Genomic DNA, 14,737 nt, shown 5'->3' with positions numbered 1-14,737 from the left:
GTTAGTTGTCTTCACTGAGTTCCTGTCCTTAGCCAAACACATACTCTCATATTATTAGTATTAGTTATCTAAATCAATTTTACATTGATATAAAAATACATTAAAAGTTAATAGATTGTTGCGTGTTTTATGACATGCTGTAATAAATTTGAATGTGCATTATTTACCACGTGTATGTAGACATTACATGAAACATTAGGTCATGAAATGTACTTGAAAGTCCTGCAAAAGTCATGGGGCTTTAGTATAAATGTGTTTGAATCCTGGTCTTGATACCTCAGGCTGTTGATGTTGCCATTCACTCTGCAGATCTCTTGTACACCTCCATACTAAATGTAACCCCAAACCATGAATTTTCCTTCACCAAACTTGACTCATTTCTGTGAGAATCTTGGGTGATTGGGATGCAGCTCAACAGATGATTCATGAGAAAAATCTACCTTCTGCCACTTTTCCAAATGGTCAACTAGAAGTCAGATTATTATTTGTTGCTCTTACAAATTTTGTCAGGTTGTGTATATGTAAAAAATAAAATAAAATCAGTTTCTCTGAATTTAATGGATTTATTAGTTTTAGGTTTTAATAAAATGTTAATAATTGTTTTGTTCTATAAAGATCTAATACCATTTCTACCATATTTGAAATAAAAATACCTATTTTGTAACTGTTGCTTTCAGTCTTTTGATTGGTTTTGATCAATTTATCAATTAATGCATCCTTTTTTAGATAAATCTATTTGGAAATGTAATTAATAATAATACAACAGTTTAGTTTTTCACATCCCTGATGTTCAGCAGTTTACAGTCATTAATGAGAATTTACAGTTAATTTCTGACAATAATGTAGTCAAGCTCAATGGTTTTTTGCTCTTTAGGTTAGTTTAATGGATGCCTTAACCCACACTCAGACTGGCAAGAATTAGCAGGTTAATATTCACTTATCCGCACTCAATCAGAAACACATCACCATACAATGCACAGATCCTCCTTACACTTCATCTTAAGACGTTACCCACCCTGCTGATTCACATCACTCTTGTTTTTTGACCCACTTCTCTGTTTGGCTTACAGGTCTTCATGTACACGTTTAACTCCAGTCTTTGCTCTGTAGCGGTTCATCATCATTTCCTTCGTAGAGCATAACTGTAGTACACATATGAAATGTTTATGATTTCTAACTGCAGATTACTAACTGATGATTTTAGCACTCTACTGGTAATATTTACGAAATGACTTTGTCCATTTCTGTTCTGCTAATCTGTATGAGATAGTTACTGTTCTGGTTTATGTTTTCCCCATGATGCTACTTCAAAAAATTTACACTCACCAGCCACTTTATTAGGTACATCTTGATAGGTTGAACACCCTTTTGCATTCCAGAACCATCTTAATTTTTTTGGTCACAGATTTAACCATATGCAGGAAACATACTTAGTCTTCAATTACTCGAGAGCAACACACAGTTGCTGTAGTTTTGGTGGCTATGATGCAAATCTCTGGTTCCATCACATAAGGCTAATAGATGTCTAGTAGATGTCGAAATGTAGATCTATTTGCTAAAACAAGGGAAAATTTGGTTAGTCAGTAAAATCTAATAGACGTCTAATCCAAAAATAGACGGAAACGAGTGACACAGAAGTTTGTCTAATCTTTGTATTTGATGACTAGTCTAGTTTGGGCTATTTCTAAACGTCTATTAGATTTTCATTGACAGCCCAAATTTATCTTTGTTTTAGCCAAGCTGTCTATGTTAAGATCTCTTTTAAACACAAAATTGCTTTGTGGAAAATGGTCTGTTGTATTGAGATCTGCTAACTGTGGAGATCATTTGAGTTTAGTGAATACATGGTCACGTTGAAGAAATCAGGCTGAGATGATCTGAGCTTTGTGCCATGGTATATTATTCTGCTGGAAGTACTGTAGCCATCATAAGATTGGTTCACTGTGGGCATGAAGGGATGGACATGTTTAACTAAAGTCAAGGTCCATTTAAGGCAAGACATTTCACTCAGTAGCCATCTTTGAAATGCCTCTCTGGGATTCTGTTTTAATAGAAAAACATTGATTCTTTATTCAATTACGAATACATTTTTAATTTGGAATCACCAATGAAATTTAAGAACAAATGTCTATTCAATAAAATTTTTAAATGTTTAAATCACACAAAAAACACCCATTTTTACAGGTTGCCCAAGCTAATTTGCAAGCATACTAGAGGAGATTGAGTTCACGACACCAACCTACTTCATGGCCTTTTTAGAGACCTCCAAAAACAGAAAATCAGAACTCATTCTATCAGTCTAACTATGTATTTACCATAAGAATTTATAACTTGCGTGTTACATAATATCAAACTTGGTCTTGATGGCAAATCTTCTCTCAAATTAACAGTGACCGCTTTGTGGCCGTTCAATTGGTTTCTGTCATGTGATTAGCGTCTGAATGTTGGAGCTTTATTCATGAGATCAGACAGGACAGACTGTAACTCGTGTTCATTTCATACAGATTACAAAACCAAAAAACTTTCGTTTTCAAGTGTAGTTGGTTTGTTTAAAAGTAAAGATTTCAGGCTTTATGTTTTAGCACATTTCTAGACCCCAAAGGATTCATAATAAATGAAACTGTCATAAAATTGAAATTACTGTCAGTATAATTGAGTAAATTTAAGTAAAATTGACAGACACATCTGAACCAAGTCCCGTCCTAGGAGAATTGTCAGTCTATCAATGATTGGCTCCTTTACTAGAAAGCTGGGTTTCCTCTGTTGGAGTGGCCATATTGACCGTTACACTTTTCCCCCTTCAAAACTATACAAGTGATATTGTGTATACTTTAGGCTTTGCTAGAGTAGGCTGTGGCATTTACCATAAGTGATGCTCAATTGGTACTAAGGGTCACAATGTGTGACAACATAACATTACACTACCGTCAGCAGCCTGAACCATTGATACAAGACAGAGTGGATTCATCTTTGCACCAAATACTGTCCGTACTGTCCAAATGTTGCACAATAATTAAAAGACTAAATCAAATATTATGTTATCCAATATCCAAAGTAGTTATTTTTTGGTAGATCACTGGCAGGAGTGGCACAGGTTTGTTTTTCTGCTGCTGTATCTCATCTGCTTCAAGGTTTTGATGTGATTTATTCAAGCTTCACCCAATCTGGATATTATCGGATATCTATGATTAACAGGGTGTTTTTGTCCACAGAACTACTGCTTATTAGATATCATTTCTCTTTTTTAAGCATTCTCTGCAAACCCTAGAGATACATATGAATTAAAATCCACAGCAGTTTCTGGAATACTTATACCAGACTGTTGAGTACCAATAATCATGCCACATTAAAAGTCCTTTGTAAGCTTTTATTTCCCATTCTGTTGCACATCTACATACCTAAATATGGTGATTGGCTGATTATATATATTTGTTTATCAGTTGAACACCTAATAAAGTGGCCGGTGAGTGTATTTTGATGTGATTATTAGAATAGGAGTATTATAAACTCTCAGTGAGGACAGAACATGTTTGCATGTCATTTACACCTTTCCTTTGTCTTTCAGCAATTAGCAGGCAATGCTGAGAAGTTTGATTATGTAAGTCAGATGTTTAAGGATTGTGTTATATTCTCTTTTTCATAGAAAAACTGTTGCTTTGGACTTAAATGTTCTGATTTCTCTTCTGCAGGTCATGAACTTTTTGAAGAAGATGGCAGGAAATGAATATGTCGGTTTCAGCAATGCCACGTAAGTTGATCTGTTAGTTCTGTGTTTTTAATTTTAGAAATGATTGGTACAGTGCAGAATCAAAATAAGCTGTCCTCTTATGTAATTTGCATTGTCGTGTTTCACTACATTTTCACCTGTTTCCTCGTGCAGATTCCAGTCAGAGCGTGAGTCAGGAGACAGGAATTTCGCTATTGGCTACTACCTGAAAGAAAAGAAGGTTTGTATCTCATGGTGAAGTGTCTTCTTCTGCCCTGATTTATTTAACCCTAAAATCTTTTATATCGTTCACATTATCTCCTTTTGTTCGCTGTAACCTTTCCATTTACTTACTAGTTTTCTTTTTTTATAAACAGTGTTTTCCAGATGGTACAGACATGACGGCTGTTCTGGACTTGTACTTTCAGGTTTGTACAGAGTTTTGTGCGCATTTCTCAGTTACTTGCAACATACAATTACTGAGCTTCTTGCAATGCATTCTGCAAAGAATTTTTAGTTATCAGACATTATCTTGAATGGGGAACGACGTGGTAGACCAATGGGTAGCACGATCGCCTTACAGCAAGAAGGTCGCTGGTTCGAGCCTCGGCTGGGTCAGTTGGCGTTTCTGTGTGGAGTTTGCATGTTCTCCTTGTGTTCGCGTGGGATTCCTCAGTTTACCCCACAGTCCAAAGACATGCCATACAAGTGAATTGGGTAGGCTAAAATTGACCATAGTGTATGTATGTGAATGAGTGTGTATGGATGTTTCCCAGTGATGGGTGGCAGCTGGAAGGGCATCCGCTGCATAAAACATATGCTGAATAAGTTGATGGTTCATTCCACTGTGGCGACCACAGATTAGTAAAGGGAAAAAATATTATATATTTTTTTGCAAAGCTAAATTGCCAAATGCCATTACTTCAGCATTAAGTGAAACATGATCTTTCTTACATGCTTGTACTTAATATTAATTTAATATAAATTGTTAATATGCAAACCATTGTGCTGCTTAGAGGAACTGCTGATTTTTATGAGAAATTGTATGTTTTTCAAGATTTTTGTGGAGTAGATGTTTCAAAAGAATAGCAATTACTTGAAAGAAATAATGTATACCAATATTAATATCTCACTTGATGTCTAATAAATATTATCCACTATCGCTATTTTACTATTTATTAATGTCTCTTAATTACTTTTAATAACTATTAATTTTGAGAAAAACTGCCCCTTAAAACAAGAATCAAAGGTTTATGATTTCTGAGTCATTCATGACCAAGCAAAGTTGGTGAATCACTGTCGATACCCAGGCTTAGAATTAAATCATTATAACAAAAGTTGATTTGCTGTCCTGAATGGTTTAGTAATTTGTCTTGCCACAAGCATGGCAGGACTGCAGACTGGTGACTGTCTCTTGCCTTCTGTCATGTGCCTCTGAAAATCACGTGGTGTGTGTGTTTGTGTGTTTGTGTGTTTGTGTGTGTGTGTGTGTGTGTGTGTGTGTGTGCGTGTGTGTGTGTGTGTGTGTGGAGAGCCAAGTTGATAGCTACCATTAGCTATATAATAGCTACCATTACTACACACATGCACACAAACAATAATAGTGTTCAATATTATTGACAAAAATGTAAATATTTCTGATATGTTTTGTTCTATTAAATTATTTTTGTCCAGGCTTAGGCCTGTTATTATTGACAATTGTGAGACTAAAGCCAAGACAAGTTTTTCCTAATGAGTGATTCACAGAATTGTTCATTTAAAGGATTTATCAAAAAAAGTGCATTCATTTAAAAATGGGGCAATTGACCATCTGTACAAAACACTTTCTTATTTAAAAACAGATTCATTTGGAACAAATCACTATAGTGTTGCTTTGAGGTGTATTAATGTTTTGTTCCTTTGTTTGAACTAATATTAACTATAAGTTTGTTGAACTGTATACTGAGTAAAATCACTTGGATACATTCAATATCATATTTGCGGAATCACACTTGGATGCTGATATATGGAAAACCTGCAACATTGGTTGATGCTACTTAACTATATCATATTTTAATAATATATAAAACAATAAACTATACATGGACATTATCTGCTTTCATAACTTAATTTGCAGGGTCATTCGAGGTACAATCTATATTCAGAGTTTCCAAATGAAGCATGTTGACATAAAAAAATGACAACTTGGTCTAATATTATTTTCATAATCATTTCATAATCAAAAGTTTTTATTTGTGTTTGCCTCCACATGTTTAGCTGTGCTCCATCGAGGTTACGTGTGAGAGTGCCAGTGTCATGGCTGCCACGTTGGCCAATGGTGGCTTCTGTCCAATCACAGGCGAGCGTGTGCTGAGTCCTGAAGCTGTGCGAGACACCCTCAGCCTCATGCACTCCTGTGGCATGTATGACTTCTCAGGACAATTCGCCTTCCATGTAAGCTTTTGTGCATGCATATTCACACACAGATAAACATCCAAACTCTAAACACAGCAGTTACAGTTCACATCTTCATTATTGTTCTTACCTTTAAATTTTGAGTCACATTCCCTCATTAAGTTATTGTGTAAAATGCACAGTTATGCTATTTTAACATGGCAAACTACAATTTCAAATCTATCCAAAGTAGGCCTCATCATTTGAAGCATTTGGTGATGTATCAGACCAAAAAATAAAGAAGCTAATAAAAATGAAGTCCCAAAATGTCACCTTTATCTTGAAGTCTGGAAGCCTGTATTTTGTCGTATAAAAGTACACTTGTTTTCAAATGTAAAGTTGAATTTACTGAACAGATGTACCATATTTGCATAAAAAATTTCAGAACAAAATCCTGTACCTCATTCCTTAATTACATAGAGTACAGTATAACTGTAGTTTGCATTTTTAATAATAACTGTAGTTTGCTGTAGTTTATAATAATATGTAGTTCTGTCATGACAACCCTCAGGAGAGATTTAGTATGGTAATAAATTTGTGCATGGCAATGTTGATGTGTTTGGTCTTTGTGGAATAAACCTGCTACGCTGCTGCTGCTGATTTGATCAATATGGCAGAACAAGTACGGAAACTTGCTACTGCCAGTCTATTAACAGACATATTGCATACACCTATATATATATATTTGTATATATGTGTGTGTGTGTGTATATATATATATATATATATATATATATATATATATATATATATATATATATATATATATATATATATATATATATATAGCAACCAATCACTGCACCATGTAGTTGATGACATGAGCAGGTTAGGTATATCCTATCAGCATGCGCACACATAGTTTCATGACAGAACTTTGTATTTTGCTTTTTTAGTTAATTAGCATTTTTGTCAATATGTCTGTAGTTTGCATACACCTACTTTATGTGCAATCAGGTTATATTACAGAATATGACAAGCTAATTACACTCCAGCCAGCACTCAAAAAAAAGAAGTTTGCTGTTTGTTAAAACTGCTTGTTTCAAATGAGCTGAAATTCTTAATTGTTTTATGTTCAATTCACTTAAATTAGTAAAAACTAATAAGTTAACTTTATGTGGTATATGCACAGCTAGTGTTTTTCAGCCAATAATGGACTTCCGGTGAAAGCTTAATATGATATTTAAATTTCATTAGGTTCCTATTACAGCATGGATGTTGTAATGTAATTACAATACATTCATTCAAATAGACTTGAGCATTCATTTAGTTGTTCAAGCATAAAAGGAGATGAAGAGCGTGTAACCGCTAGCGCCGTCAGTACCAGCAAGATAGTGCAGAAGCACCATTGAAAATACTGAGGTGAAATAAACCATCATATTTTAATTTCCAGTCTGAGACCCACTTTATATCGTATATCGATCTGGCAGTAAAGATCACAGATTTGTAAAGAAATCAGACCTTAAATGTGGCAATTTTATAATGCAAACACACATTTCACTGGCAGCGCAGAGGCTAGCTGGCTGAAATTAAAGGTCTGTGGGCATATACCCCATCCCTTAATGTTTTCTCAACACAAATCGATTGTATGGAACCAATCAGCATTTTTTAAAAGTCTTTTTTTTTTTAAAAATCAACAGCGAGAATCATTCAGAAAAACAGATTTTTTTCAACTATGCACCATTAAAAAATTGACTGAGCTTACATTTTTAACCAATTTCAGTTTACTCAATTTCAGTTTACTCAACTTAAATCGAGTCAATAGCAGTACTTGCGTTGAAAGTTGAGTCAACTCAAAAAACCTTAAGTTGCCTTACAATTTTGAGTTGAATCAATTTTATTTATTTTTTTACAGTGTGGATGTCATTTATTTGTTTAGTTTCATTTTGCTCTAAGCCGCTATCTCAGTAAGGGCAACCAATGACGCGTGAGTCTGTTGTCAAACCTTTTCGTAGCTTATTTTCATCACATCCTAATTTATCAAATCTATGAAATGGCTTCACTGCTAATCAGTAGCACCAGTCACCAAACACCAACTCGCGGTCTGAAAATGGTTTCCTCTTCCCTTACTGACCCCACCTACTATTGTAGCTGCCTTAAATCCCAATTTGCATTGATAGTATAAAAGTCTTCATTCACAAAATCAAAACATTAAAGCAAATCCTCAAACATGAATAACATACAATAATTATTAAACATAAACTTAATAATAATCAAAGCATCGAAACAAGAAATGGCTCCAACAATCTGTATGCAACTGTTATTCATAATATATTCACTGTTGTGCTTGGTTTTGTTTTTAAGGTTGGTCTTCCGGCCAAGTCAGGTGTGTCTGGAGGTATTCTGCTGGTTGTACCCAATGTGATGGGCATCATGTGCTGGTCTCCTCCGCTGGACAAACTTGGCAACAGTGTGCGGGGCATCCAATTCTGCACGGTATGGGAATGCTCTTGTTTGCTTGCACAAACACATATAAATACCTAAATAGTTTAAGTTCCACCCATTTTCTGGCAACTTGATCAAATGGTTGATGGTAAGCCAAGATAAAAGAGAACCTTAAACATGTCTTTGTAAACAGATGACAAATATGCTTTGCTTTTGAAACTGTATATATAAGGCATGCAAGAGTAAAATATATTTGCTTTCAATATTCATGGATATTGTTGGTTGAGTTTTTATTTCCATAGCATATACAACTATAGGAAAAATCTATTATTATTAAGAATATTATAGAATATTTGTCTGAGACACAACTATTTGAAAATCTGGATTCCGAGGGCTCAAAAAAATCGAAATACTGAGAAAATAACATTTAAATTTGTCTAAATTAAGTTCTTAGCAATGCATATTACTAATCAAAATGTTTTGATTTCATAATTTGGGAACTTACATTTATATTTAGTCATTTAACAGACACTTTTCTCAGCGAGGTATTCAGCGATTTAATGACAAGACAGTTTCCACAGGTGGTTTGTCAAACCATCTCACTTGTGTGAAGCACACTTCAAAAATGCACAATGTTCTTATACGAGATGTTGAGTGATTGTAAGAACGTGTCTGGGGTAAACCCATATTACTATTAAATTATATAAAACAGTAGATAGTAATTAAGTTAAAATAAAGTAATATATTCTAATAAAGTCATACATTAATAATAAACAAGGTATAACAATAAATCCATTATAATAAACTAATACTAAAGGTAACTGTTTTTATTTATCTATTTATTTATTTTCTGGTGCAAGTGTTGGTCAACGTGATAGAGAGATGGAAGAGTGTGTTTTCTACAGGTGGTTTGTTAAGCCCACTTACCTTTGTGAGGCACACTCAGAATTGCGTAATTCTTGATTTGATGATATTCGAAAAATCTTGACCAATTCAATATATTTTTGCCTATTGCCAAATAAATACCCCTGCAACATAAGACTGGTTTAATGATCCAGGATCACATATATTCATATTATTATTCCAGAATTACTGTATTTTGAATCCAATTTCAGCAGAGTTGGTGAATAAGACGTTTCTTTTTAAAATATTATGAATTTTTGCTCGCAATTTTTAATGGTAGTGTAGATTTTGTCACTTTTATTTGTTTGTTTATCACTATTGTTATAATAATACATACAAATGTTTTACTATTGATTTAAAAACAGAATATAAAATCATAAATAAATAGTTAAAGGTTTGCAGTATTTTACTGTAACATTAAAATGTGTTATTGTAATTTTGAAAAAAAAATTAATACAGAAATCTGGAAAGTATAGAGATTTTTCTTTTCTTTCTTTTTTTTTTTTTGCTGTATTGCCTAGCCAGACATAAATACAACAGAACCCATTTAAAATATATACGTTGTCATCTATAGTTGACATATTTTTAATGCCATGATCCTGTGCTTCTCACCATGTAGTTGTGAAATGATCAGAATCTGCTGGTGTTATTTTAGGTCTTTCTGAGAACTAGCAGTTGTTAAGGTCTGGATATCTGCACAGCCTTTCCGACCCTTATTAAAGGTCAAGGAGTGTAAAATTACACGGTGTGTGTCCTGAAGAAATCCGTGCAGACACAGTCCCTGTCTGTGAGCCTGTAGTGGGTAAAAAACGAACTCATGAACACCTCAGGAACGGGAGATAATTGATGAAGTTAATTTTAGCTTGACAATTTGAGATCACAGTATGAACACTTTGACACAATTCTGCGGTGAATGTAGAGCTGCAGCGATAATTGAGGGTTTCTGGGTTCAGTCTTGCTGTGGTCAGAGGACAGTAACAACTGGCAAGTCACCGGGTCACAAGATCGGAAATGGGTGTAATATTAGACATTCAGACATTCCTGCCAACTCTTTATAAGCTCCTAACAAAATCAGAGAGTGCTGTGAATAAATGAGCTCTTCCAGTGTTTATGGTGCAGTTTCAAGGTTAGCTTCAAGGTTTACCTGCTTGTGTTAAACAAACACTCCAGGGTCTTAAAAGGGTTTCAGGGTTTCTTCAGAACATTATGACTGATATGGTTATGACAGTGTTGTTGTTGTTGTTGTTGTTGTTGTTGTTGTTGTTGTTGTGGTGGTGGTTGTTGTTGTTGTTGTTGTTGTTGTTGTTGTTGTTAAAATAAAATAAAATAAAATCAAGCTGCAATATAGTAAACTTTATTGAACTTAATAATAAAAGTAATAATAATGGTTGTTGTTGTTGTGGTTCTTCTTCTTCTTCTTGTTATTATTATCATGCAATAGTTATGCAAATAAAAAAAACTATTATTACTTTATCAAAATTTGTTATTATTGTTATGCAAACATGCAAATAAAGTATTATTATTATATTAAATGTATAATATTATAAATAATAACTACTATAATCTATTATTCAGAATTATTGGTATTATTATTAAATATTAATACTAATGTGAAAAAGTTATTAATAAAATATTACATATTTAATTTAAAATATATTATGTTAAACAATATAAACAATAATATATTTAACTATAGCAAATATATATTACTATACAAATATTTTAGAATATGTTATTTTGTTGTTGTTTTTTAAATTATTATTAATATTATTATTTTAAATGTATATTATAAGCAACTACTATAAACAATTGTAAAAATATTTTATAAAATAAATATCTTTTATAAAATAAATATATTTTATAAAATATATTTTATAAAATAAATATTTTATAAAATAATATCTGCACAGATATTATGTTAACATATTATGTTAAACAATATAAACAATAATATATTTAACAATAGCAAATATATATTACTATACAAATATTTTAGAATATGTTATTTTGTTGTTGTTTTTTAAATTATTATTAATATTATTATTTTAAATGTATATTATAAGCAACTACTATAAACAATTGTAAAAATATTTTATAAAATAAATATCTTTTATAAAATAAATATATTTTATAAAATATATTTTATAAAATAAATATTTTATAAAATAATATCTGCACAGATATTATGTTAACATATTATGTTAAACAATATAAACAATAATATATTTAACAATAGCAAATATATATTACTATACAAATATTTTAGATTATGTTATTTTGTTGTTGTTTTTTAAATTATTATTAATATTATTATTTTAAATGTATATTATAAGCAACTACTATAAACAATTGTAAAAATATTTTATAAAATAATATTATTGCTATTCAGAATTATTATATTATCTGAAATATGAATAATATGAAGAAATATATTTTATTTATACAATATTAACTATTAAAATAAAAAACTATTATAATATTCAGAAACAATAACATAATAAATACGCTAATATAAATTTGTATACACTGCTGGGTAAGCTGGCATATCTGTGTGGAGTTTGCATGTTCTTCCCATGTTCGCGTGGGTTTCCTCCGGGTGCTCCGGTTTCCCCCACAGTCCAAAGACATGTGGTACGGGTGAATTGGGTAAGCTAAATTGTCTATAGTGTATGTATGTGAATGAGAGTGTATGGGTGTTACCCAGTGATGGGTTGCAGCCAGAAGGGTATCCGCTGCGTAAAACTTATGCTGGATAAGTTGGCGGTTCATTCCTCTGTGGCGACCCCAGAATAAAAAAGGGACTAAGCCAAAAAGAAAATGAATGGTTGAATGACATATTTATAGTACTAAAATATTAACTATTAAAATAAAAAATATTATTATGAAATTTATAAACAATAATATATCAAACAACATGTAATATAAATTAGTATACACGTGTGTTATTTTGGCGTAGTAGTTTTTTTTTCTCGAAATGCTGTATTAAGTTTTACCTGAAAGGCTAATGAAAGCATTTGGCACAAATATCTTTATCTTTATTTCTTTATCTCCTGTCACCCTCAGACCACCTTCTGTCTTGTGTCTTTACTGTGAGTCTTTAACCTCTCCAACTTTCTCGTCTGTTTCTCCTGCAGGATCTGGTGTCCTTGTTTAACTTCCACAACTACGACAACCTGCGGCACTTCGCCAAGAAGCTGGACCCTCGGCGGGAAGGCGGAGACCAGCGGGTGAGTGCCCTCTTCCATTTCCCCGCCAGCCTTGCCCTCCACGCGTGCCCCATCAATGCGTTACACCACGTCTTATACGAATGACTGCACGTACTCTAATAACATTATGCAAGACCGTCGAGCTGACAATAATGCAGAGAAAGCTTATTTCCACTAAACAAACAAACAGCGCGCCACCTGCTGGAGCGTTTGCGCACCACACGCCTAGTTAGGGAACGTTAATGAAGGGTAGTCGGTTTTCTGTCGTCTCCACGAAAACAAGCATTCATTGAGTTCTGCATGATCTTCCAGTATTGCATGTCCAGTGGCACGTCTTTATTTGACATGATTTATTCAAACGGACTGATTGTTTGCTTTGCTTGCTTGAGTGTGATCAACAGGCCCAGACGGAATCTGTCGACTTTAAAGAAACTTTTAAGATATTCTACCTCATAGCTAAGAATACACACGAATTAGCTAGAGACTGATTAGCTCAAATATTGGAACAGAACACCAAAATAACACATTATAAAAATGTGTATATTGATTTATATCAGCTATTGTTTAATATAATATTGTTTATATATATATATATATATATATATATATATATATATATATATATATATATATATATATATATATATATATATATATATATATATTTATTTATTTATTTATATTATATGATATTTTAATAGTTCATATTTTAATAAAAAAAATTATTCATAATCATATTATCATTATTATTATTATTATTATTATTATTAATGTTTCATAATATAATATAATAAATCTGAGAAACAATATTATATTATAACCTCTTTGTATAATAGTTATTATTTGTATTATTATGTATTTAATAATAATGATTAAAAACAACAATAAGATACTACTTTATAAAATATTTGTATACTAATATATATTAGCTATTGTTTAAATATTTTGTTTATAAATATAATAATAGAAATATAAAAAAAATTATTTTAATAGTCCTTTTAATAATCTGGGGTGGCCACAGAAAAATGAACCGCCAACTTATCCAGCATATGTTATTATTATTGGTAGTAGTATTATTCCATAATATAATATAATAATTCTGAATAGCAGAAATATTGTATTATAAAATATTTGTATAGTTATTATTTATATTATTATTTATTTAAAAATAATAATTAAAAACAACAATAACAACACATTATAAAATGGTTGTATTCTAATATATATTAGCTATTGTTTAATGTATTTTTTGTATTGCTTGTAAATATAATAACAGTTTTTATTTTAATAGTTAATTTATTATTTATAAAATATATTTTTTTCATATTATTATTATTATTTCTTATTATTACTAATATTTTAAAATTTTATTCTGAATAGCAATAATATTATGATTGTACATTTAATAATAACAAAAATAATAATAATTAAAAGCAAAACAAAAACTAAATGTAATAATAGTTTTTATTTTATTAGTTATTATTTCTCTTGAGAAAAGTAATAGAAATACAAAAAAGATATAACAAAGCAGTATCAATGACACAAATTGGGGAAAATACTGACTGTCGGTATACTTATTAAAAATAATATTAATCAAATATATTGCATTGCCTTCTGTGAAATTTGTATTATTTTTTTTACATTTTTCCTTGAAGTGCTGTTTACCATAGCAAAGACATTTACCACAGTATTTACCATTATATTCTTGTAATAGTATTATTTAAATTTATAAAGCCTTATTGCTTTTAGTTTGGCTGAAATTAAACAAAAATATATTTTAAAACTGCTATTGATTGGCTACAGAACAAAGCACTTTTGAAATGAATTATTAGAAATGAGTAATTAAAAGTTAAAAGTTAAACTAGAAAGATATTGAGAAGAACAATTGCCAGTAAAGTCAACAAAGTTACCCAAACTCTGCTGTTTTACACTATCTGTTAAACTTCTGGTTAAGCAACAATTAATTGGGACATAATTATTACTATGCGTATTATTAAACGATAGTATTTTAATAGCAAGTTAAACTCCCGCTTCAATGTGTACAACAAGAAACAAAAAGAAGGAGCCTTATTACCCTGGAAAAGAATGTCTGATTTCATCAATT

General features: G+C 31.5%; 1 protein-coding gene across 12 annotated transcripts in view; it reads left to right on the top strand.

Annotated features, from left to right (window-relative positions):
* Nucleotides 1-14,737, top strand: part of glsb (glutaminase b) — a 79,362-nt gene that overhangs the window by 48,979 nt on the left and 15,646 nt on the right. For all 12 annotated transcript variants that reach the window (XM_005167899.6, XM_073913007.1, XM_688079.11 and 9 more), the window contains 7 exons: nucleotides 3,566-3,598; nucleotides 3,690-3,748; nucleotides 3,881-3,947; nucleotides 4,084-4,134; nucleotides 5,963-6,139; nucleotides 8,444-8,575; nucleotides 12,562-12,654. In XM_005167899.6, the coding sequence (XP_005167956.1) occupies nucleotides 3,566-3,598; nucleotides 3,690-3,748; nucleotides 3,881-3,947; nucleotides 4,084-4,134; nucleotides 5,963-6,139; nucleotides 8,444-8,575; nucleotides 12,562-12,654 (612 nt within the window). The remainder of the gene's footprint in view (nucleotides 1-3,565; nucleotides 3,599-3,689; nucleotides 3,749-3,880; nucleotides 3,948-4,083; nucleotides 4,135-5,962; nucleotides 6,140-8,443; nucleotides 8,576-12,561; nucleotides 12,655-14,737) is intronic.

Source organism: Danio rerio, chromosome 9, assembly GCF_049306965.1.
Source record: "Danio rerio strain Tuebingen ecotype United States chromosome 9, GRCz12tu, whole genome shotgun sequence".
NCBI classification, from domain to species: Eukaryota; Metazoa; Chordata; class Actinopteri; order Cypriniformes; family Danionidae; genus Danio; species Danio rerio.
This window is presented reverse-complemented; position numbering and strand designations above follow the sequence as displayed.